This window comes from Chiloscyllium punctatum, chromosome 1, assembly GCF_047496795.1.
Source record: "Chiloscyllium punctatum isolate Juve2018m chromosome 1, sChiPun1.3, whole genome shotgun sequence".
Taxonomy (NCBI): Eukaryota; Metazoa; Chordata; class Chondrichthyes; order Orectolobiformes; family Hemiscylliidae; genus Chiloscyllium; species Chiloscyllium punctatum.
In genome coordinates, this window is record NC_092739.1 from 75,716,276 (window position 1) to 75,741,939 (window position 25,664).

The window sequence follows — 25,664 nt, forward strand, 5'->3', positions numbered from 1 at the left end:
AGTTATTTGGGAAGGGGGAACTGAATTTTAGTGAGCTGGCCATTGGATGAGCATTCATGATTGGCAAATAATTGCAAAAAGGCTTCCTGATATTCACCACTGGGCAGGTCTCTGATAAGTACGTTTGCTGTAGACTGAAAGTTTGGCCAGGTGGTTGACAGTGAGGAGAAAGGTGTTAGGTTACAGGAGGATACAGATGAATTGGTCAAATGGGCAGATCAGTGGCAGATGGCATTTAACCTTGAGGAAGGTGTGAGATGCTGCACTTTGGAAGTTGGAACAAGATCAGGGAGTATTCAGTGAATTGCAGAACACGAGGAAGTTCAGAGGAACAAAGGAATCGTGCAGTGCTTGTCCATAGATTCTTAAAGGCAGTAGGACAGGCTAATAAAGGAATCAAGGCATATGGGATACTTATAATCTATGCCATGACCGATGAAGACAAGATCAGGGACACCATGATGGACCTACATAGGATTCGGTTAGCCCACAGCTGGAGAACTGTGTGCAGTTCAGCTCACTACACTATAGGAAAGATGTGATTGTAGTGGAGGAGATATAGAGGATGTTCACCAAGAGGTTAGCCATGATAGAGCATTTTAGTTATGAAGAGAGGCTGGGTAAGCTCAGGTTGTTTTCAAGAAGAGAGGGTTGAGAGGTGACCTGATTTTTAAGATGTTTAAGATTATGACGGGCACGGACAGCATGGATAGAAAGCAGCTATTCCGCCTAGTCAAAAAGTCAATAACAAAGGGGCACAATGTTAAGGTGAAAGGTTTAACGTTTAGAGGGATTTGAGGAAATCTGTTTTACCCAGAGGGTAGTTGGAACCTGGAATGCAGTGCCTGGGAGGATATTTGAGACAGGTAACCTCACAACCTTTAAAATTGGGTGAGAACTTGTACTATTCAAGGCTATGGGCCAAGTGCTGGAAAGTGGGACTCGTGTAGATTTAGACTAACTTTTGCCGGTGCAGACACAACAGACGAAAGGGCCTCTTCTGCACCAGATGGTTTTATGCTTGTCTACCCATTTTTAAGATCACGAGAACTCAATCATCATCATTTACTCTCTCATCAGGATTTTGATTTAAGGACTCTTATACAATTAAGTTCAGCTGTCCGCCTTGCTTCCCACTTCCTCTCCTTTCCCTCCAATTTTGTTCTTTATCAAATATTCATCCAATTCCCTCCTGAAGGTTATTATTGTATCCACCCTCTAACAGGCTAGTCAGTAAGGAAGGTCCGAGATCCTACAGAACAGAGAAGAAGCAGCACTTTATAGTCATAGTGTCATACAGTACAGAAACAGACCCTTTGGCCCAACTTGTCCATGCAGTATCCCACTGACTTTATATTGGACCAAGAAGTAGCCAAAAATCAAAAAAAAAGAGAGCAGCAGTTGGGGCAGTAGTTATTTCCAAAGATTGAGCCAAAGCAGCAGACTCAGGGAGAAAAGCATTTAAATAGCAAAATATACAAATAACTAAAATAACCATTTCAGAAAAGAACAGGAATTTCTCAAGGAAGGTAAAATTGGCAGATAGGTTGGACAATCACAATATAGATGACAGAAGGTTTTGAGGAAAGGTCACCAGATCTGAAACATTAACTCTGATTTCTCTTCACAGATGCTGCCAGACCTGCTCAGCTTTTCTAGTGACTTAAGTTTTTGTTTCATTTTGTTTTCAGTTGGTTATTTTCTATTTCTGTTATACATCAAGGAAAATACTCAAATGTTTCCTGCCAATTTTAATTTTACTCCAGTCACACATCATTGAGAAACACATAATTAGTCCAACAGTTTCTTCATTTCCTTAAGTTTCTCATGTGTGTCAGGAACATTTAAGAACAAGAAGAAAATAGGAAAGAACCATAGAGGAAAACAAATGGCAAGGATGGATATATGGATATACAGAAGAGTAGCAAATAGAAGTTGAAAAAGAAAATGAAAATATTTAAGTGAAAACATAAAAACAGCAAAACATCACAGGAAACAAATAATGCAGATTTTAAAAATCTGAACATGGCGGGACACCAAATTACAACTTGTGAAGCCAAGACGTCTGAATAGTTTGATAACAAAAGTTCTAAGTTTCAATCCGATGGCATTACTGAAAGGTTATAATTAAATTTGCTAAAATGCTTTATGTGGATAAATTTATGGAACGTTACTTACCCAAAAGGGAAGTTTCTAAATCCATAAGGAAATGCAGTTCCAAAAGGGGGAAAGCCTGCATTTTGAAACTTTTGGCGACAAGCTCCCACATAAGAGATTTTTCCAACCACAAAACCAAGAACTCCAGCAACTGCCAAACAAAATACAAAGGCACTGTTAGTCAGGCACAGTTACTAGCATCTTCGTGACCTGGTGTAGGTACACCTGCTCCCTCCACAAGCAAGAACAGAGCTCCTTGTTTCCACCCATAAGTCCAGAAGACCATGAAAAATAGGAATTGGACTAGGCTGTTTGGCCCCTCAAGCCTGCTCCGCTATTCAAATGGATCATGGCTGATCCGACATTCCCCACATCCACTTTCCTGCCCTTTCAAAGCAACCCATGATTCCCCTAATGATCAGGAATGTATCCATCTCAGCTTTAAATAGACACAAAGATTCTGGGGGCTGTCTGTAGCAAGGAGTTCCAAAGTCTCACATCCCCCTGAGAGAAGAAATTTGTCCTTATCTCAGTCTCACATTAACACCTCCTTTATTCTGAGACTATACCTTCTAGTCCTAGACTCTCCCATGAAGGGAAACATTCTCTAAGAATTTACCCTGTCAAGCCCCTTAAAAATGGTCCAGTATGTATTTCAATGAGATCACCTCTCATTCTTCTAAACTCCAGTCAGTAGAGTCCCAATTTATTTAATTTTTGCTATAAGACTATCCCTCCATACCAGTGATTATCCTAATAAACATTCTCTGAATCCACACAGTGTCTGACATTAGTAGAAAGAGCCGGGTCACTGTAACATGAACATCAAACCCTTCAGAACTGTTACCTTACACAATGCTGGGAAGTGGCAGTCTGACACTCATTGACTGAGAGGACTTAAACTGAGTAAAACTGTTCACCACCTTGATGTTGTGTTTGAGAGATTAGATTAGATTACTTACAGTGTGGAAACAGGCCCTTCGGCCCAACAAGTCCACACCGACCCGCCGAAGCGTAACCCACCCATACCCCTACATCTACCCCTTACCGAACACTACGGGCAATTTAGCATGGCCAATTCACCTGACCTGCACATCTTTGGACTGTGGGAGGAAACCCACGCAGACACGGGGAGAACGTGCAAACTCCACACAGAGAGTCACCTGAGGCGGGAACTGAACCCGGGTCTCTGGCGCTGTGAGGCAGCAGTGCTAACCACTGTGCCACCGTGCCGCCCAATGAATTCCCAATCTCTTAACTGCACCATTGCAAACTATAACAATGACAGCTTAACATTTATATATCAATTTGACTATTTGCTGAGGTGGTTAACAGGAATGACAGCAAGAATAAAGAACAATACAGCACAGGAACAGGCTGTTCACCCCTCCAACCCTATGCCACCACCTTTTGCCCTTCCATACTAAAATTGTCTTCACTTACAGAATCCACATCCCTCTATTCCCTTTCTTTTCATGCATTCATCCAGGTGCTTCCTGAATGCTGCTATTGTGTCTGCTTCCACCACCTCCTCTGGCAGCATGTTCCAGGCACTCACCATCCTTTGAGTGAAAAACGTGTCTCGCACGTCTCTTTTAAACACACACACACCCCCGCCTCCCCCCCCCCCCCCCCACCCCCCCGCCTACCCCACCACCTCCGCACCTTGAACTGTCCCCTATTAACTAACTCCTCCACCCTGGGGAAAAAGCACCATACGTTCCACTCTATCTATGCCATTCACAATCTTATAAACATCTATGAGTTTGCCCTTCCACCTCCTGTGTTCCAGTGAAAATGAACTCAGTCTAGCCAACCTTTCTTCATAGCTAAAATCTCTCATACCAGGCAACACCTGGTAAACCTTTTCTGTACCCACTCGAAAACATCCAAATCCTTCTGGTAGTGTAATGACCAGAACCGAACGCAATGTTCCAAGTGTGGTCTAACTAAAGTTCTATAAAGCTGCAGCATAACTTGTCTATCCTTATACTCAATAGTATTCTTCCAATGAAAGGAAGCATGCCAGAAGCTCTTTTAACTATCTTTTCTACCTGCACTGCCACCTGCAGTGATCTGTGGACCTGCACACCCAGCTCCCTCTGACTATCAATATTCCTATGGGTTCTGCCATTCACTGTATAATTTCCACCTGTACCTGACCTTCCAAAATGCAACACCTCATATTTGTCCTGATTAAACTCCATCTGCCATTTTTTTCTGCCCATGCTTCCAATTGATTTATATCCTGCTGTATCCTCTGACAATCCTCCTCACGTTCTGCAACTCCATTAATCTTTGTGTTGTCCGACAACTTATTAATTAGACCAGCTACATTTTCCCCCAAATTGTTTATATAGATCACGAACAGCAGAGGTCCCAACACTGCTCCCTGTGGAACAACCCTCCATTCCGAAAAGCATCCTTCCACTGCTACCCTCTGTCTCCTATGACTAAGCCAGTTCTGTATCCATTTTGCCAGCTCACCCCTGATACCATGCGATGTCACCGTTTGTACCAGTCTGCCAAGAGGGACCCTATCAAAGGCATTACTGAAATCCAGGAAAACAACATCAACTGGTTTTTCTCTCATCAATCATCTTCGTCACCTCCTCAAAAAACTCAATCAAGTTAATGAGGCATGCCCTCCTGTGCAAAAAACCATACTGTCGATCACTAATAAGTTTTTGCTCCTAAATGGGTACAGATCTTGTCCCTGAGAATCTTTTTCAATGATTTGCCTACCACCAATGTGAGACTTAATTAATCCTGTAATTCCCAGAATTATACCCCAGGAGTATCACAGGTCACTGATGGATAAAGGTACCTTTAAGGGAGCTATTTTTCAGGCAGTCTGTACATGCTGGTGGCTTGGTATTTCTCCCTCAACTGTTCAAATTTTCCCAGTCTTATACCTCAAAGCATCGGATTGTGTCATTAGCTTTTAATATTGTCAATGCGTTAAATTCAAGCTTGATTGGAGTTTAGTTTTTTGGGGGTATTATTTAAACTGATTGTCCCAATTTTAATTTGTTTTTGTCTCTTGGCAACCAGCCAAACTAGCTGCTGGACCCAAAGGTTATATTATATCTTGTTCAGAACACTTGGTGTTGTCAGGGAGTTTTTAACTCTCTTAAAGGTACAGTGCACCCACATCTTCATAACATCAGTAATTTGTTGCCTTGCCTCCCTCAATATTCTGGGACAGATCCCATCAGGACTCTTAGACTTATCTACCTGAATATTTTTTAAGATGCACAATGCCGCTTTCTTTTTAATAGCAACTTGGCTTAGAAACTCGACACACCCTCCCCTGAGATCATCTCCACCAATTCCTTCTTTTTAGTGAATACCAACACAAAGTGTTTGCTTAGGACCTCACTCACCTTGCTACCTAACGATTCCGTACCAAGCTGCAAACAGAGATATCTGGACAGATGATCAAAAGCTTAATCAAAGAGTTAGCTTTAAGGAGAATTTTGAAAGTAGACAGTCAGCTAATAAGGCGTTACACTTCAGGAAATAAATGCCTGACCTTAGGGCCTCGGTTGTTGAAAACACAGCTGACAATGGTGTAGTAATTAAAATTGAAAACGTGTCGAGGACCAGAAATGGAAGAGTGTAGATATCGTGAACATTTAGCTAGTTGAAGGATGTTACAGTGATAATGAGGAGGGATGTATTCTCTCCTGCTAACCACGAGATAAGCTCTAAACCAAAACAAAGACAAGGTGGATTGGTAGCAGCAAACTACCTCATACTGGTAGAGGTGGCCAGTACCACAAAGTACTTAGAGTGCTCATCTTTGAAAATACCATACCCATGGTTCATCATCACCTTCTCCAGGGATGCTCAACAAGGCAGTAAACAAAAAGAAAGAATATGGAGCACAATTCCCAGCTGCTAATTCGTTCAACTAACTGGGAACAGCAGACAATGGAGGTTCTAGAATGGCTGAGGTGAAAGAAACAATGTCCATGAAAGGCTGCTACCTACATTTTTCCCAGTTTAATTTGCCAAGACCATAGAGGAAATCTCACACATAGATTGTAACCTACTCAATATAATGCTGTAATGGGACTACACAAATTAAAATCATTTGAGTTTTCTGACATACTTTTCTATGTTTTTGCAGTTTCAAGCACTACTATGTACAGTTCACTACCATGTATACGGTAAAACAAATCATTAACTTACGTGCGACTTTAGGAATCGACCCAAATCTCTTTGAAGGTGAAAGAATCCCTATATAGGGTATAGAAAAAATTATTCCAATTTAATCCACCAATTATTGTCTTTTATTTGGCAGAAGAGTATATTAGCTTTAAGTTTTGAAAGTAGCTTCCTCAAACTATAAGGAAACTGAACATTTTCAGTCCAAAAAATAAAGAACTTTGCTTAACAAATGTTCACATTCCCATCACTTAAAAGGAGAAAACCTCTCTCTTCTTTGAGCTTGCCAACTGTTTTTAATGCTAATTAATGTAATGGTAAATTTTTTGCCCTCTATATACCTCAATGATGATTCTTCAATCTGCTTACTTGAACAGCCATTGCGTAACGTACCCCGCTCATTCACAGTCCAAATTTCCTAATGAGATTGACACATCAGCCCAGATACCAAAAGTCATAGCTAAGCTGATTTAAAACCCACTAAAGGTCAATGAACTGTTGTAAGTTAAGTAATATTAAAATGGTGTTCATAAAGAGTGAAAACAAAATCTACATCCATTTCCTTGGAATTTCTATGGATCATCTGCCAGAAATACAGTGGTTCAGCCAAAACAACACATTGGAGATTCAACTCAACTTTATTCAACTGATTAATTTAAGTAGAACATTATGAATTGATAACTTCTTTGTAATATTACCTTTGTACACCAATCCTTGAGTAGCAAGCATACTTGCAATAGATAATGGCAAAGCTGAAAACAAGAAAATTCATAACAGTGAAATTCCATTCTGTCAAAACCAATATCAATCAAGGATAATCATCCCAAATACAATGTGTGCAGGGAGCTAATGTTTCATGACTGAGGGAAAGAGCTTGAAGGAAATTTCCTGTTTTATCTTCAGATTTCTTCCTTACATTAGAAGAGGGGTTATGGGGTGATGCCAGTGTCCTTGCTTCTAAACCAGAACTTTAAGATTCAAGTGACTGCTCAGGACATGATAGCCAGACAAGCTGTGCCATAATGCAGCCAAGCAGCTTAATTAACAATCAGGAAGTACTTCAAATGTTCCGATGGCAAAGGGTGAGCACAAGGGAGATTGACGGCCTGTTCAGAATCATGAGGTAATTACAGTGCAACAGCCTGTCTATGTTAAAAGACTCCAGAGGCAGAATCCTGGCATGTTCAAGTATTATCCTTATTCTGAGGGACTATCACTCTTACACTTGATTTATTTTAACCCACGTAGAACAGAACTCAAAAGGGCTGGAAGACAGCTGTAACTGGAAGTAACACATGAACTGCAGCAGTTTAAGAACTAAGTTCACCATCACCTGCTTAAGGGCAACTACGGACAGGCAATAAATGTTGGCCCAGCTAGCGACTCCCAGATCCCATGAGTGAAATTTTTTAAAAAAACTGAGAGGGGGTGCGCATTGGTGAGTAGGTCAGATAGGTTGGGGGTGAATGGGCAAAAGTTCTGATAGTGTCAGGAAATCACCTCTTAGTTGTAACCTTCTAAGTTTTACCCAGTATAATTAAGTGATAGACAGCCACCCTGCTCTCACAGAGGTGAGTTAACAGTTTAAATTTATCACATAACTTGTCTCTGAAAGTAAGAATGCAGATGAAGCAAGCAAGTGGTATGTTGGTCTTCAAAGTGATAGAGTTGAAGTACAGAAGCAGGGATGTCTTACTGCCTTGGTGAGAATTGTGTGCGGTATTGGTCTCCTTATCTGAGGCAGGATGTTCTGGCTATGAAGAGAGTGCAACTAATGTTTACCAGACCGATTCCTATTATGGTAGGACTGACATATGTAAAGAGACTGGACAGGACTATATTCACTGGAGTTTGGCAGAATATTGCAGGATCTCAAAATAATATATAAAATTTGAAACAGGACCAGACAGGTTAAATGCAGGAAGGATGTTCCTCAAGAGCAAGGGGTCCAAAGCCAAAGGTCTCAGTCAAGGTTTATTAGGGTAGACCATTTAGGATTGAAATGAGGAGAGATGTCCTCACACAGAGGGTGGTGAATCTGTGGAATGCCCTGCTGCAGAAAGCAGTTGAGGCCAAAATGTTGCATGTTTTCAAGAAGGAGTAAGGCATAGTCCTTAGGACTAAAGAGACCAAACGGTATGTGAAGAAAGCAGGAATTGGATACTGAGTTGGATGTTCAGATATGGCCATATTGAATAGACGAGCAGGCTCAAAGAGTCAAATAGCCTATTCCTCCTCTTACTTCCTATGTTTCTATGATGTTGAAATCTTGAGATTTGATCCTGCAAAGCAAATTATCTGGTTGGGTAGCTTTCTTTGCTAATGGCAGTAAGTGAAGAAGAGGGTCAGAAGCACTCTTTGTGAAACATGAAGAGCAAAAGATTTACTAACTGGCACCACACCCATTCCCAAATCATTCATGATCAGAATTTCAACAACTCCCAAATCCTATTTAGCAGCAGAATTCCTCACCCCAGAGTGAGGAATTGCATCCTGTGCAGGTTCAAATACCTCCCCTCTGCTCTGAGAATTAGATCCTTCTTTTCATCAAAATCTGCTGGCCCCTTTCACAAAGTCAAAGATTGGATCCAGTTCGTCCTGCAACCTCTTCTCCAGTATTCCTGTCCATCTGGAAGCCAATCAGGCTGACACTTGGGCAGGAAAACTGCCACTGATGTACAAAACACACAGTGGCCCAGAGTTGGTAAAAACAATGACTGCAGATGCTGAAAACCAAATACTGGATTAGTGGTGCTGGAAGAGCACAGCAGTTCAGGCAGCATCCAACGAACAGCGAAATCGAAGTTTCGGGCAAAAGCCCTTCATCAGGAAACTGATGAAGGGCTTTTGCCCGAAACGTTGATTTCGCTGCTCGTTGGATGCTGCCTGAACTGCTGTGCTCTTCCAGCACCACTAATCCAGTAAGTGGCCCAGAGTTCCCAACTGTTAACCAGAGAACCCACCTCCACTTTTGACAAGTCACAAAACTAAATCTTCCCCCTATATCTTCACAATTATTGTCAGAGATCAGTGGATTATGTAAATATGACAGGGTGCAAGGTCAATAATGTAAAGTCCAAAGAATCACAGTAAGAATAATTGTATGAAACAGATCTACACAGTAATTCCAACCAGGAGTGTACATTCTAACCTGATTATTCATAGAATCATAGTTACTTTGACCTGCTTAGATTTGCAGAAAACAGGACAAAAGTGAAAAAGATCAACATAGGGTGTGACAAATTATCAGAAAATAAGCTAATAAAACTTGCCTCTGTACCAGAAGCTTTCACTCTTGCATTCCATTATAATCTTGCCAACTTTCTCATAATTAGGTCCGTTCACATATCCACCCTGTGTATACAAAGTCAGTTGCTTAATCAGTCATAATTCTGTGGATGATTGAACTGTTTTACAATTATAGCTATCAATAAGAGGATAATAAAAAAAGAACAAAGAACAAAGAGAACTTACAGCCCAGGAACAGGCCCTTTGGCCCCCCAAGCCTGAGCCAATCCAAATCCATTGTCTAAACCTGTCACCCAATTCCTAAGGATCTGTATCCCTCTGCTCCCCACCTACTCACGCATCTGTCCAGATGCATCTTAAATGAATTTACCCGTGCCTGTCTCTACTACCTCTGCTGGCAACGCGTTCCAAGCACCTACCACCCTCTGTGTGAAGTACTTGCCGTGTGTATCCCCCTTAAACTTTTCACCTCTCACCTTGAAAACGTGATCTCTCGTTATTGAATCCTTCACACTGGGAAAAAGCTTATCTCTATCCACCCTGTCTACAAAATTAACTAAATCATTTCTCTGATAATATTTCTATATCCTGTAGTACTTGGTCATCAGTTTCAATACTCATTAGTCAGCTTATTCTCAAGTAGGGCTCCAAACCTATACAGATCTACACCCACTTCTGTCCAGCTTTTGGAGAGCATTTTATTGCATTCCTTACTGTGTACTTATCTGACAACTATTGAAATTGTGGGAGAACTTCCTCGTTCTCCATCCTACTAGAACTGTGATTTCCCCACCATCCGGTAGTATTTTTGGACAGTGTTAACAATTCAAATTTATTTTTAAAAGTGCATATTTTCTGATGAAAGAAGGGGACATTGCAATTAATTTTGGATTTCCCCAGAAAAGTAAGTTCATGGACCTATTGTTGTTAGATTCTTTTCCCGAGGTTTCACACACGAGACGCAATTCGCTCACACCAACTTCTGCAAACAATTAAGAGTTTGTTAAAGTCTGTACAAACTAGGTGACCCCCCAGTGACCCTCTTCACAGGCGTGCAAAGTTGAGTCAAAGAGGCCCCGATCAAAGAAAACACATCCTCTTTATAAAGGTCAGTTGGTAATGCTTACAGGTACTCTGGCCATTCTCCCTTCACCTCCATAACCACATGTTACCCAGGCACAATGGTAGAATGAGAGCATCCTCAAAGATGTAAATGCCATAATCCCGGGGAATTGTTATGCAAATGATTTCCTGACTCCATGATTCCCCAAGATAATGTAGGTGTGATTTGCCCTAGTTTTGGGGGATGGCTATGAAAGCATTTCTGAATGGAAGGGCCTGAATGAGAATTTAATTTGATAATAACAGGAGAGTAGTAGTAAATGTAGTAGTATGAAGTGAGAGTCATCCACGTTTCCGCATGAATATCGACCCTCCCCCCACATAAAGATAGTACAGTTTAATCCTTAAACATTACATTAATGTTCAGCGAGATAGTACAATTTATTTCTTTTTAGAAATAATTTTTATTAGAAACCTTTTTAAATCTTTTACAAAACATCTATCCACAAAAAAAGAATAATAGCAAAAAACAAAAAACTAGAAACAGTACAACAAAGTAATATCACGATATTATTAGCAGTGAACGACCTACTATTCCAACTTAAACTAAACTATAAACAAACTAAATAAAAATTAAATTAAACTGAATTCAAATTAAATTAAATTATATCTCACTACTTTATTCTATTTCAGTCATCACACCTCCATTGAAACTCCCATCCCTGGGAGCACCCAACATTATACCAGTATTCTTTCTCCCCCAGCCTCCCCCTCCCAGCACACCATGGGCACCCATACTGATTCCAACAGCTATACCATGGCCCTAGTTAATATTGCTGATAAGTCTGCGTCAATATAATTTAGAAAGGGCCGCCACATCTTGTAAAACTGCTCCGTTTTGTGGTGCGCCATATTTGTGAGGTAGTCTTGGGGGAGATGTTCCATCACCAGCGTACGCCACCCCATAAGTCCTGGTGGTTTTTCTGACATCCACTTCACTAAAATGTTCTTCCTCACACAGTAGATAAGAATGTTCCACAGTCTCTTCCCGTCTTCCCCCAGAGAGGGTAAATTTGGCAACCCCAGAACAAAAAATATCAGATCCACGTTAACTTCGATTCTTTAGCTCCCCTACTATAGCACTCTAGTATCTGTGGATCAACATGACCAGTAGCAGTGTGTGAGAGTGCCCATATTAATTTTACATTTGGAACACCCTGATGATACTCCTCTCTTGAACTTAGCTAGCCACTCTGGCGCCATATGAGCCCTGTGTAAGATCTTCAATTGCATGGCCTATGCTCTGTTGCATACTGAAATTTTCCTTACATTTCTCCATATATCTTCCCATACCTCCGATGAGATATCCTCTCCTAGCACTCAATTCCACATCCTACAGAGTCCTTCCACATCCTCTAAGGCACGACCTTTCTGTAAATGATACAAGAGGTTGGCTAACGTGGTGCCACTGTTTAAGAAGGGTGGTAAGGTCATGCCAGGGAACTGTAGACCAGTGAGCCTGATGTCAGAACTAGGTAAGTTGTTGGAGGGAATCCTGAGGGACAGGATGTACATGTATTTGGAAAGGCAAGGACTGATTAGGGATAGTCAGCATGGCTTTGTGTGTGGGAACTCATGTCTCACAAACTTGATTGAGATTTTTGAAGAAGTAACAAGGAGGATTGATGAGGGCAGAGCGGTAGATGTGATCTATATGGACTTCAGTAAGGCAGTCGACAAGGTTCCCCATGGGAGACTGGTTAGCAAGGTTAGATCTCACGGAATACAGGGAAAACTATCCATTTGGATACAGAACTGGCTCAAAGGTAGAAGACAGAGGGTGGTGGTGGAGGGTTGTTTTTCAGACTGGAGGCCTGTGACCAGTGGAGTGCCACAAGGATTGATGCTTGTATCCACTACTTTTTGTCATTTACGTATATGATTTGGATGTGAACATAAGAGGCACAGTTCGTAAGTTTGCAGATGACACCAAAATTGGAGGTGTAGTGGACAGTGAAGAAGGTTACCTCAGATTACAACAGGATCTTGATCAGATGGGCCAATGGGCTGACAAGTGGCAGATGGAGTTTAATTCAGATAAATGTGAGGTGCTGCATTTTGGGAAAGCAATATTTTAGCAGGACTTATACACTTAATGGTAAGATGCTCGGGAGTGCTGCTGAACAAAGAGACCTTGGAGTGCAGGTTCATAGCTCCTTGAAAGTGGGGTCACAGGTAGACAGGATACTAAAGAAGGTGTTTGGTATGGTTTCTTTTATTGGTCAGAGTATTGCGTACAGAGGTTAGGACGTCATATTGCGGCTGTACAGGATATTGGTTAGGCCACTGTTGGAATATTGTGTGCAATTCTGGTCTCCTGCTTATTGGAAAGATGTTGTGAAGCTTGAAAGGGTTCAGAAAAGACTTACAAGAATGTTGCCAGAGTTAGAGGATTTGAGCTATAGGTAGAGGTTGAACAGGCTGGGGCTGTTTTCCCTGGAGTACCAGAGATTGAGGGGTGACCTAATCGAGGTTTACAAAATCTTGAGGGGCATGGATAGGATAAATAGACAAAATCTTTTCCCTGGGATCAAGGAGTCCAGAACGAGAAGACATAGGTTTAGGGTGAGAGGGGAAGATATAAAAGAGACCTAAGGGGCAACTTTTTCACGTGCATGGAATGAGCTGCCAGAGGAAGTGGTGGAGGCTGGTACAATTGCAACGTTTAAAAGGCATTTCGATGGGTATATGAATAGGAAGGGTTTGGAGGGATATGGGCTGGGTGCTGGCAGGTGGGACTAGTTTGGGTTGGGATACCTGGTCAGCATGGATGGATTGGACCGAAGGGTCTGTTTCCATGTTGTACATCTCTATGACTCTATGACTATGATTATACTGACTGAAAGAGCACTTGTACAATTTTTTCCTTGTCTGACTTGTAACACTAAGCCAGGAGCTTGGTCTTCCTGTGCATATAATCCCTTATCTTAAAGTACCAGAAAAGATCCCTATTAGACAATCCATATTTCTGACTTAACTGGCTAAATGATATCCAGACTTCCCCCTAGAATAAATCTCCCAGGCAAGAGATTCCCTTATTCTCCTATAACTTAAAGCCGGAGTTCATTGCCACAGGTTTAAACCCTTGGACTCCCACCAACGGGGTAAACAGTGAGATGTAAGACCAAGTGCCCTCATCTTGCCTCATAATCCTCCAGGCTTTCACTGTATTTAAAATGACTGGATTCTTACACTGCTCTGTCACAGGTTTCATCTTATCCATAAATAATAGATTAACTAGGGGACTTCTCAACTACAAAGCTTCAACATCAAGCCAAATCGATTCCGAATCCCCCTATACCCAGCATTAACATATGCTAACAAAGCGCTTATTTGATATTTCTTCAAGTCTGGAAGATCCACTCCTCTCTCACCTGCAAAGGCTGCAATTCAATACATTTAATTAGAGGGTGCCTGTACACCAAATATTAGATCCTGGCCAGCCACTGAACCTACGTAACACTCATCTGGATAGTAACAACAGGAGCATTCTCGCGGGGTACAGCAGGCGGGGAAGAATATTAATTTTAATCAGGGCTATTGGGCCCACCCATGATCTCAGTAACCCCTCCCACCGCTGCAAATCCTGTTTTATCCTCTCGAATAGTTGTACATAGTTAGCTTTGTACAGCTAGTGGAAGGAAGGGGTAATGAAAATTCCCAAATACAATAAACCTTTCAACGACCATCTAAACAGGAACTGCATTCCATCCTTCAGATTAGGCACCTCCACTAATCCCCCCAACGGCATGGCTTCCGATTTTGTCAAGTTATTCCTGTAGCCCAAGAAACTGCCAAATAAATTAATTGTTTGAATCAATCGAGGAATGGACATCCCTGGATTGGCCAAGAACAAAAGGACGTCGTCAGCGTATAGGGTGATCTTATGCTGCCACATTCCCTCCCTTGGCGCCACTATTTCAGGATCCCTCCTGATAGCTTTGGCTAACAGCTCAATTGCCAAGGTGAATAACAGCAGTGAGAGGACACCCCTGTCAACTACCTCTCCCAATATTAAGAGCACCTGACTTGGTGCCATTAGTAATGACTGCCGTCTTAGGATCATTTTACAATACTGCCACCCATCTGGCAAAGGATCCCCCCAGACCAAAGCGCTCTAGGACCCCAAACAAATATGGCCATTCTACCCGGTCAAACACCTTTTCTGCGTCTAGGGAGACCACGAGACCTGGGATCAATCTTTGCTGGCATACCTGCACTATGTTCAGTACCCTCCTAATATTGTTGGAGGTGCAATGGTCCTTATCAAAACCCGTCTTAAATTCTTTTATAATATGGGGCAGGATCTTTTCCAACCTCAGAGCCAGCATCTTGGATAGGATTTTAAAATCTACATTCAACATTGAAATTGGTCTGTATGAGGCATATTCTTCAGGGTCTTTCCCCTTCTTTAAAATGAGGGAGATATTAGCCTCCCATAGAGAAGGCGGCAGACAATACTGTGTATATGAATAGCTATACATCCCCAGAAGTGGCTCCACCAATACATTTATGAATTCCTTATAGAATTCACTTGGGAATCTATCTGGCCCCGGTGCTTTGCCACCCTGGAGATGCCTTATTGCTTCCTGCACTTCCTGTACCATCATAGGCACATTCAACAGGGAAGTCTGTTCTGGGCTTATACTGGGGGAGGTCCAGATTCTCAAAAAAGGACTACATTCTCGCTGCACCATGTTTCCCTCTGACTGTTATAGCTCTGCAAAGAATTCCCTAAATCTCACACTATCTTCTTCAACTCACTGGTAATCGTGCCAGCCTTCTCTCTAACAGATGTAATAGACTGGGAAGCTTTTTTTCCTCCCAGCCAGATATGCCAGATATCTACGTAGCTTACCTGCAAATGCAAACAGTTTTTGTTTAGCAAAGGAGACCTCTTTTTTTGCCACTTGCATGTGCAATGAGTCAAGAGCTGCCCGGAGGGCCGTGACCTGCTACAGTTTGACCAAAGAGGGCCTATTAATAATATGCTTCCTCAGTTATCTGCAGCCAGGTCTCCAGCATCCATTGTTGCTCCTCCCTCTGCCTCCTTCAAGTCGCTGAATATGAAACGATCAGGCCTCGTAAATATGCCTTAGTGGCCTCCCAAAGTATTGCTGGACTACAACCTGAGTTGATATCCGAGAAGGCCTTGAACTCTCTTCTGATGTACTCAACAAATTTGCTATCCCTTAACAGGAATGGGTCCATGTGCCAGTGCCCTGCATCCATTCCACCACCCTTGATTTTAACATCTAAATAAACTGGTGCATGGTCCAAGACAGCTATATTCCCAACTTTGCACACCAATGTTCTGTCCAAACCATCAGTTGGCATTAAAAAACATGTTAATTTCCGTATGGTACTTGTGTAGATTGGAGTAGAAAGTAAAGTCTCCTCCATTAGGGTGGAGATGCCTCCACACATCCACTAGTCCCAACTCCTCACACATGTCCACCAACTGCTTAGACTGCATAGGTGTACCTGCTGGGCCCCTTGGCACCCTGTCAACCTCAGGATCTATTAGGCAATTAATATCCCCCTCGTATGACTGTGAGGCACACCCCAAGATTCATTAATTAATCAACTGCATCAATTAGAAATTTAAGCGGGTGCGCCGGGGGACAATACACATTCAAGATGCCATACTCAATGTATTAGAGCTTTAAGAATGATGAATGTCCATGTTCGTCCTTAATTTGCTCAGTCACCTGAAAAGGGAGGTTCCTTCTTACCAGTATAGCCACTCCTCTACTCTTACAGCTGGAGGAGCCCTTTTCTTCCTGAGGCTTGGCAGCACCTTTTTTCTTTTAATGGGGCAGTGGCTCCCTTTTACAGGCAGTGGTTCTTCTCTGACCACTGCCTCCTGCTGGCCGACTGTCACCTACAGGACGAACAGCGGGCAGGCAAGGGAACGTGGAAACTGAACACTAAGCTGTTGACCCCGGGAAACATCGAAGAGCTCTAGAGGGATTACGCAGGTTGGAGAACCGTGAAGCCCCTCTTTGAGTCTCCAGCGGACTGGTGGGAAATGGTAAAAGGGAACATCAAGAGGTTCTTTATCCTCAAAGGTGTCCAGGAGGCGAGAGAGAGGCGAGGAAAACTGTCCCAGCTCCAGGAAAGTGTGCAGAACCTGCTCCTGTTGCAGACGATGGGGGTCGATGTCACGGAGGACCTCAAGGAGGTGAAGGGCCAGCAAGCCTCGCTCTTTGCCTCGGAGGCCTCCAGGATAATCTTCCAGTCCAGGGTCCGCTCGGTGGAGCAGGACGAGATGTGCTCACGTTTCTTCTTCCAGAAGGTGCACAAAGAGAGCTCCGTGCTCAGCAGCCTGAAGAAAGAAGATGGCTCGGTAACGTCATCTCAGGCTGACGTCATGAGGATCAGCAAATCCTTCTACGCCAGCCTGTATGACTCGAAGCCAACCGACAGCGCGGCCTCCCAGTCGTTCCTGTCCTCTATCACGGAGGTCCTAGATGACGGAACACGAGAGAGGCTGGACCAGCCGCTATCTCTGGATGAACTGACCAAGGCCCTCGAGTCCTTCGAAAAGAATAAAACTCCCGGAAGCGACGGCTTACCGGTCGAGATTTATTCCGCTCTTTGGGACTTGATCGGCCAGGACCTGCTGGAAGTGTATGTCAGTATGCTTCGGGCAGGTACCATGAGTGAATCCATGAGGAAAGGCATCATCACCCTCATCTACAAGCGGAAGGGGGAGAGGGAGGAAATTAGAAATTGGAGACCGATCTCACTGTTAAATACAGACTACAAAATCTTGTCAAAGGTCATCGCCAACCGGGTCAGGTCTGCTCTGGGATCGGTGATCCACCCGGACCAAACCTGTGCTGTACCGGGCAGGAAGATCTCTGAGAGTCTCGCACTCCTCAGGGATACGATCGCATACGTGCAGGACAGGGGGGTGGACACCTGCCTCATCAGCCTGGACCAGGAGAAAGCCTTTGACAGGATATCGCATGCATTGTGATGCAGTGGGCCCACTCTATGATCAACAGGCCCGACTCCAACTCCAGCCCTAAGGACTTCGGGAGCCACTTCTCCAGGAAGCTGACCTGGAAGTCCTCACCTTCCTTGAGTTCCTGAAGACCCACAAACTGTAAGTTTTTCTTCTATTTTTATTCTCCAGGTCGTTGATTTGTTCCTGAAGGACCCGAACCTGGTCTTCCAGTGCTCGGATCCTACCTCCCAAAACCTCCGCCACGGTCTCCAATGCCGCAGTCCTCTTCTCTACTGCCTCTACTGTTTGGGTCCAACAATTGAATTTCCTGCTCATGCTTTTTTCAGCATGATAGATAATGATTCTACTGCTGCTTCAATCTTCTCTCGGAGATTGCCAAACTCCGAGAGTAAATGCTGCTGTCCCATTAGATCCAAAGCAGCCGCTACAGGAGTTTGAGCACTGGCTGCAGACACCCCTGACTTAGTAGGGAAGGGCCCTATTTGCTGCACTCCTTTAGGCCCCGTTCCTTTATTCGATTTCATTCTGGCCTTAAAGCTGTCACACCACAGTTTTAGCAGCTCCAGACATTCAGCAAGTTTAAATTAGCTGTTTTTTTTCTCCTGGGGGTGGTTGGTGAGGGGGGAGGGGTAAAGGTCCACCTTGCCTGGGGGCATGGCACAGAGCCCAGCACAGCAGACCACTCAGACCGCTGCCATCTTGGATCTCCAACAATTTAACTTTTTAACATTACATGGTCTCCTGTCTTGTGACTTGGAAGTATACGGAGAAATTATACCATGGAGCAAACCATTGGTGTCAATGATTTCAATGGAATAGTATGTTGTCTGTACTCTATCTTTACTGTCTATAAGATGCCAGTGAAGTGAATGCCTCATGGTAGGAGTCACATATCTAGTATTTCATTTCTAGCCCAACCATTCCCCACCTCATAAAAGAAAAACTAAAATAGAACTGAGAGTTGCCCAGGTTACAATTGTTCTTATGTACTAGCAGTTTGTTAATCTCATCGGTCTCAGCATTTGCATTGTACACATGGCTTTTAAATTATGCCAGTCTCTTAAAAGGTATGTGTACGTGATGTCATTGACGGTTCATCAGGGTGATGTCCTTCTCTGCAACCTGTCGCCAGAGTAACTGCTGTTGTTCCATTTCTGTTGATGAGGTGCCATGGGACTCTGGGTTTGATGGTTGATCCAACGTCTGTGCAGATGGAGAGTTCACAACTTCCTGATTGCCACTTACATTGAAGGACCATGTTCTTCAGTTTGGTTTATGCACCTGTGTTGAAGTTGTATGTCTGGATGTTCATATCTGCTGTGTACAAATAACAACTACCTATTGCAGACCCTAAAGTTACCACTTGGACTGACTCTTGCTGACAACATTTAATGTCTGTACCCTGACTGACTCTCCAATGCTCAATTCTGACAACGGCTTGGCAGTTTATCAAAATGAAATTTGGCTTTCTGCTGTTTCACCTTGACTTTTGTCATTCTTGCCTATTACAACTTTGGACAGCAATCATTTTGGTTGCTGTTGGAAAAACAGTGTATGTGTGACATAATCCTAGCCTTTGGTCTGGATGATTTTCCATGCTGTCAGTGTTTCTTCACTTGAGGATTGCCTTGTATTTGGCTGTGCTGTATTTGTATAATTTCATTATGACCCTTTTGTCATTGTCACTGCCACATCAGCCTTTCCATTTGATTAAGGATAGTGTGGAGCTGACATGTGGTGTTGTAATTCCTAATCTATTGTGAAACAATTGAACCCTTCACTTGTGAATTGCAAGCCACAGGATCTCATCACAATGTGTAGAACATTAGAAGTGTGAACATGTGTGTTTTTCGGCATCAACAATCGCACTGGTAGTCATTGAATTGAGCTGGTCCATGTGAAAGTATGAATTGGAAGTGCCAATGTTGGACGGGGGTGGACAAAGTCAGAAGTCACATGACACCAGTACTTCACCTGATGACAATAAACCTGTTGGACCATAACCTGGTGTTGTGTGACTTCTGGTGTTGTCTACGTGCAAGTAGTCAGTGTATTAGTCTATGATGACAAGATACTCAGTTCCTTTGAAAAGGTTTACTCCCAGCTTCATCCATGATCTGTTTGGGATATTATATGTCATCAGTAGTTCTCTGGCCTGCTTAGCAAGTCAAGAGGTGTAATCTGGCTGAGTTCATGAGCTGGGTGTATGTCTCTGATCGCAAAGTGGGAATATTAAGATGAGGCCAAAAATCTGATGTCAGAGAGACAATATAGGGTCGAGTAAGTAATTAATATGGTGAGTTTGGTAAGATAGGATGAGGTGAAAAGGCAAAATCATTCAGACTTAGCCAAAAAAAGTAAGATTCTGCCCAATATTACAAATTCAATGGAGTACCATGTAGTCTGTATTTTATTAGAGCTCATGGTAACTACCTGCAATGAATGCCTCATGGTAGATGGCTAATGATTAAGGAAATACATTACTACACCTTTTCAATCCTAAATAAATTTGCCCATTCAGCTGACTTCAGCTTCCACTCTTTGCGTGAACAGATAATTCCAATTATGTTCACCTAACATATTCTCTTATTATTTCATCAGTATTTCCTTTGCCCAACTCTAAAGTCCGAGGTTGAATGTTGCCACAATTTTAGTCCCTCCTAGCTTAAACCTTTATGGTGCTATGTGAATAAATACAGAGTTAAAATACATAGTAATGCAGAACCTGACTGGTAATTCCTGCATATCTAGTATGATGCAATAGCTGAGGATACACACACAGAGCTGCAAAGTGAAATTTGAGCTGTGAAGTGGAAAACTTTAAAAATTATTTCTTTTGATTAAGATCCTTACTTCATGCTGCAACAGACGCGTTGACATTCATGTTTTTTTTAAAAAAAACAGTTTTACAGTTCGTTATAAACACAACGATCTGACTGCGCACTGAGTTAGCCCAGATTAGTTGTCAGTACCTTTGCCTTGGCCTTGCTCAGTTTCTCAGTCCGAGCCCTGAATACCATCGCGCCACTGACGATGAACCTGATCAAGCCGTTTCTTGCAGTTTGTCCGTCCCGTCTCCATCAGTTTGGTCACTGTTCGCTTCTCCTCAGGGCTGATCCGAGCTAGGTGTAAGACAGGGTGCCACCAGGTGCCCGACCCTGGCTCTGCCTTTGACAGTGCAGTAAGGACCCCCACCCACCCACCTTTCAGCAGAGAGCAGGCGGCACCAACAACCAGTCCCCACTGGATCGCCAGTCTCCAGCTGAGGTTTCTTCCTCTCCCGCAGCGGTGAGAGTGTTCACTCCTGCTCCGACTAACAGCGGCTGCACCTTCTCCAGCCTGGTCTCAGGTCGGTATTTATGGACCAGCCTGAAGAGCTGTGTGTCCAGGTCCTGAGTGAACTGCTTCATTGCTGGGGGCACCTTCAGCTGCTGGGACACAGTGGCCCTTTAACACTGAAGCCGCACACGCCGAGGCCATTTCACTGCCTACCCCAGGTCCCTCTTGTACTGGATACCCCGACCAATCCCTCTTCTCGAATAGAACCTTTTTACCTCATGTTTCTCCCAAAGACGGAAGCGGGTGGGATCACCTTCTTGCATTTGACTTTTCTTTCCTTTCGGCATAGCGGAGAGATTGATCTTTCACCCATCTTGTTCAATGTTTAAAAAACGCTACTTGTTCTCGAGAAATAAATAGTATGAAATTCTGCTGCAGTTACTTACCTCTGAGTAGACTTCACAAGCAATTTCAGACTGTGCTTTACTCGATGTGATATTAGTCACCTCTTTACTTACTTGCTGCGGAGTTGGTGCAGGTTCTTGGTTTAGAGGAGGTGAAGTTTTGTTTGACATTGTTGTTCTTTCTCAGCAGCTTTCACTCAGCCGATGCTAAACTGCAGAAAGCTAAGCGACAACTTTCTCTTCCGGGTTTTATTTCTGACTACAACACTCGGCTCCACCTCTTTCATAACTCCAACCTCAATTCTTTTTTCACCCAATGTAAACTTAATGTGTCATAGAGTCATAGAGATGTACAGCACGGAAACAGACCCTTTGGTCCCATTTGTCCAAGCCAACCAGATAACCTAAATTAATCTAATCCCATTTGCCAGCATTTGGCCCAGATTCCTCTAAACCCTCCCTGTTTACATACCCTTGTAAATGTTAGAATTGTACTAGCCTCCACCGCTTCCTCTGACAGCTCATTCCATATAAGCATCACTCTCTGCTAAAAAGCTACCCTTTAGGTCCCTTTTAAACCTTTCCCCTCTCACCTCTATGCCCTCCAATTTTGGACTCCCTCACCTGGGGAAAAGACCATGGTTATTCAACTTTAATATGCCTGTCATGATTTTCTGAACCTCTATAAGGTCACCCCTCAGCCTCCGGTGCTCTAGGGGAAACATCCCCAGCCTACCCAGCCTCTCCCTATAGCTCAAACCCTCCGGTCCCAGCAACATCCTTATAAATCATTTTTGAACCCTTTCAAGTTTCACAACATCCTGAATATAGCTGGGAGACCAGAACTGAATGCAATATTCCAAAAGTGGTTTAACCAGTGTGCTGAACAGTCGCAACATGACCTCCCAACTCCTATACTCAATGCACTGTAATTCATGTTTCAGTGAATTTGAGACACCGAGAAGTTTAGCGTTTTCTTAATACAGCTCAAACAAATGTTGATGCTGTTTATAATAGCTTTTAAATGAAGTCAAAATAATTATTGGCACTGAGGTATTTTACTCAGAGGGTTTAACAGTATTAAAGTTTGCAAAGGTAAACGTGATCTTCCATCACGTTATACTGACACAATCCTCCAGAAAAAAGCCTCCTATGCCTTTTGTGAGAATTATAAACTTCTGATTGTGACTTATAAGGTAAATTAGAGCTATGACTGTGAATCTCAAAGGCAAAAGTTTCTGATCTTGCTCCACTGTATTGCCAGTATACCCAATAAGATGAGATGTACTGACAATAATAACATATTTATACAGGACATTTAGCAGAAATATCAAGATGCTTAAACAGATACAAACAGATCAAAATCATATAAAGAAATCAAAGCAGAGGGAATTCAGACATGCTGAGTTTCAAGAAAGTAAGGTAAGGTTGAATGGTAGCTACTTCAATGCTAGGAGTATTATAGATGACGCAGATGAATAAAGGGCATGGACTGACGTGTGGAATTACAATGTTGCTGTCATCACAGAGACATAATTGTGGGAGGGGCAGGACTGGCAACTCAACATTCCGGGGTATAGGGTCTTCAGGTAGAATAAGGAAGGATGTGAAAAAGAAGGTGGTGTCTCATAAGTAATTAACAAGACAGTTACTACAATAAGGAGGGATGATGCTTTGGAAAGGTGTTCGTCTTCGTCAAAAAGAAAAGAGAGGTAAGTATAAGCTTTAGGAAACTGAAATCAGACAAGGCCATTGAGGAATATAAATGATACAGGATTCAGGCTAAGAGCACTCTTTCAGTGAGTACTCTCTATCATTTGTTGGATGGAGGTTCCTCGGGTGATAATGAGCGATTATGGGAGGTTTGGGAGAGACAGTTAGATTAGATTCCCAACAGTGTGGAAACAGGCCGTTCGGCCCAACCAGTCCACACCGACCCTCCGAAGAGTAACCCACCCAGACCCATTTCCCTCAGACTAATGTACCTAACACTACGGGCAATTTAGCATTGCCAATTCACCTGACCTGCACATCTTTGTGACTGTGGGAGGAAACCAGAGCACCCGGAGGAAACCCACACAGACACAGGGAGAATGTGCAAACTCCACACAGACAGTCACCCGAGGCTGGAATCGAACCTGGGACCCTGGTGCTGTGAGGCAACAGTGCTAACCACTGAGCCACCGTGCTGCCCCTAGGGCTGGAGATCACTCCGACAACTTGGGAGGACATTTGTTAAGAATGCGAGGAAGTTTTCAATATGTAATAGGACCCGTGCTATGCAGCCCTTCATAGGCTCATCTGGCCCCAAATTGTTTGCAAAATTTAAGCCAGGTGTGTCATCAATGTGCCCCAAATGTAAAATGAATACGGGTACCCTCACTCATTGTCTGTGGTCCTGCCACAGGCTCCGTACATATTGGAGCGCAGTGGCAGGAGTAATAGAGAGGGTCTTGGGGACCGAAGTCAAGGTGGACCCGGTTTCTCTTCTCCTGGGTTTGCCGAATTTAACTCCCTTAGATGTACATGGGCAAAAGTTTATCAGCATCCTTAATTTTTGTGTGAGGAAGAACATTCTGATGCACTTCATTTCTGAGAACACCCCCACCTCCCCCTCCCCCTACCCCTCGGGTCTATCGGGTGGCATAACTTAGTTTTGGAACACATTCCTTTGAACTTTCTTGCAAACGTGGTGCACCATAAAATTGAGAATTTTATAAAACATAGCAGTCCTTTTTGAATTATTTGGAAGCAGATCTGTCCACCATTTAATTAGGGCTTTTGTCAAGCCACGGTGGTTTGGTTTAATAAGCCTAATTTCCTGAGAAGAATAATTTTGAGTAAACGTGAGTTTAATAATTGATGCTCTCGAAGGTTGAGAGCTGAGGTCTTGTTATGCTGAGTGACATTATTTATTTACTTATTTATTTATTGATCTGTAATAAGTATAGTTGTGAGTTCTTTTGTAGAGTAGTATATAGTTGGTTTATTGTTTATTGTTGTTTTTGTTGTTATAATATTATATTTTCATATTTTTGTAATTTTATACTTAAAGAAAGATTTTTTTCAATAAACATACCTTCTTTAATAAAAAAGTAAAAAGAATTTAAACAAGGAATAAGGATGGCTAAAAGTGGCCATGCAATGTCATTGGCAAGTAGGATTAAGGAGAATCCCATGGCATTTTATACAGATATTGGGAGGAAAAGGATAGTTCAGGAAAAGGTAGGTCCATTCAAGGACAAAACAGGAATTTATGCATGGAGCCAGAGAAAGTGGGTGAGGTATTTAATGACTACATTGCATTGGTAGTTACCAAGGAGAAGGATGTAGATGGTAGTATGAAGGAGGGGTATGTTGACATTCTAGGGCCTGTCAATACTAAGAAGGAGAAGGTGTTGGAAAACATTAAGGTAGTTCCTTGGGCCTGGTGGCATCTATCCCACCATACTGAGGGAGGCAAAGGAGGACATTACTGAGGGCTTGACAAAAATCGTTGTATCCTCTTTAACCACAGATAAAGTCTCAGAAGATTGGAGGATAGACAGTGTTGTTTCTTTGTTTAAGAAGAGCAACAGGGATAATTCAAGAAATTATGGGCCAGTGAGCCTTACATCAGTGGTAAGGAAATTTATGGAGAAGGTTCTTAGTGATAGGATTTCTCACATTTGGAGAAGAATGGATTTATTAGAGGTAGTCAGCATGGCCTTATGTGGAGGAGGTAATGTCTTGCAATTATGATTGAATTTTTGAGGAAGTGACAAAGATGATTGATGAGGGTAGGGCAGTGGATGTTGTCTAGATGGATTTTACTAAAGCATTTGACAAAATGCCTCATGGTAGGCTAATATAGAAGATATAGACATATGGGATCCATGGTGAGTTGCTAAGTTGGATACAAAATTGTCTTGGCAATAGAAAACAGAGGGAAGTTGTGGAGGGGTGTTTTTCTGACCAAAGGTCTGTGACCAGTGGTGTTCTACAGGGAACGGTACTGAACCTCTGCTGGTTGTAATTTTTATAAATGATTTGGAGGAGAATGTAGGTGGTCTGATTAGTAAGTTTGCAGATAACATAGAAGTGGGTGGAGTTGTAGATTGTGAAGCAGTTTGTCAAAGGATACAGCTGCATAGAGTTGGAAAGAAGGTTAGAGAAATGGCAGATGGAGTTTAATCCAGACAGGTATGAAGTGATGTGTTTCAAATGCAAGACAAAAGTATACAGTTAATGGCAGGACCCTTAGGAACATGGATATACAGAGGGATCTTGGAATGGAAATCTATAGCTCTCTGAAAGTGGCAACA

At 42.7% G+C, this 25,664-nt stretch overlaps 1 protein-coding gene and 1 pseudogene across 3 annotated transcripts in view; both read right to left on the reverse strand.

Annotated features, from left to right (window-relative positions):
• ociad2 (OCIA domain containing 2) overlaps positions 1 to 21,622 on the reverse strand; it is a 41,179-nt gene extending 19,557 nt beyond the window's left edge. For 2 of the 3 annotated variants that reach the window (XM_072569139.1, XM_072569129.1), the window contains exons 1-5: positions 21,475 to 21,622; positions 9,603 to 9,684; positions 7,029 to 7,082; positions 6,355 to 6,402; positions 2,179 to 2,308 (exon numbers count right to left, since the gene is read on the reverse strand). In XM_072569139.1, the coding sequence (XP_072425240.1) occupies positions 2,179 to 2,308; positions 6,355 to 6,402; positions 7,029 to 7,082; positions 9,603 to 9,684; positions 21,475 to 21,531 (371 nt within the window). In that variant the 5' untranslated portion in view covers positions 21,532 to 21,622. Of the gene's footprint in view, positions 1 to 2,178; positions 2,309 to 6,354; positions 6,403 to 7,028; positions 7,083 to 9,602; positions 9,685 to 20,649; positions 20,777 to 21,474 lie in introns of those variants that run through there. The other variant, XM_072569149.1, reaches the window with a different exon arrangement.
• Positions 20,784 to 21,303, reverse strand: LOC140476465 (large ribosomal subunit protein eL8 pseudogene; annotated as a pseudogene).
• Positions 21,623 to 25,664: the final 4,042 nt, after the last annotated feature.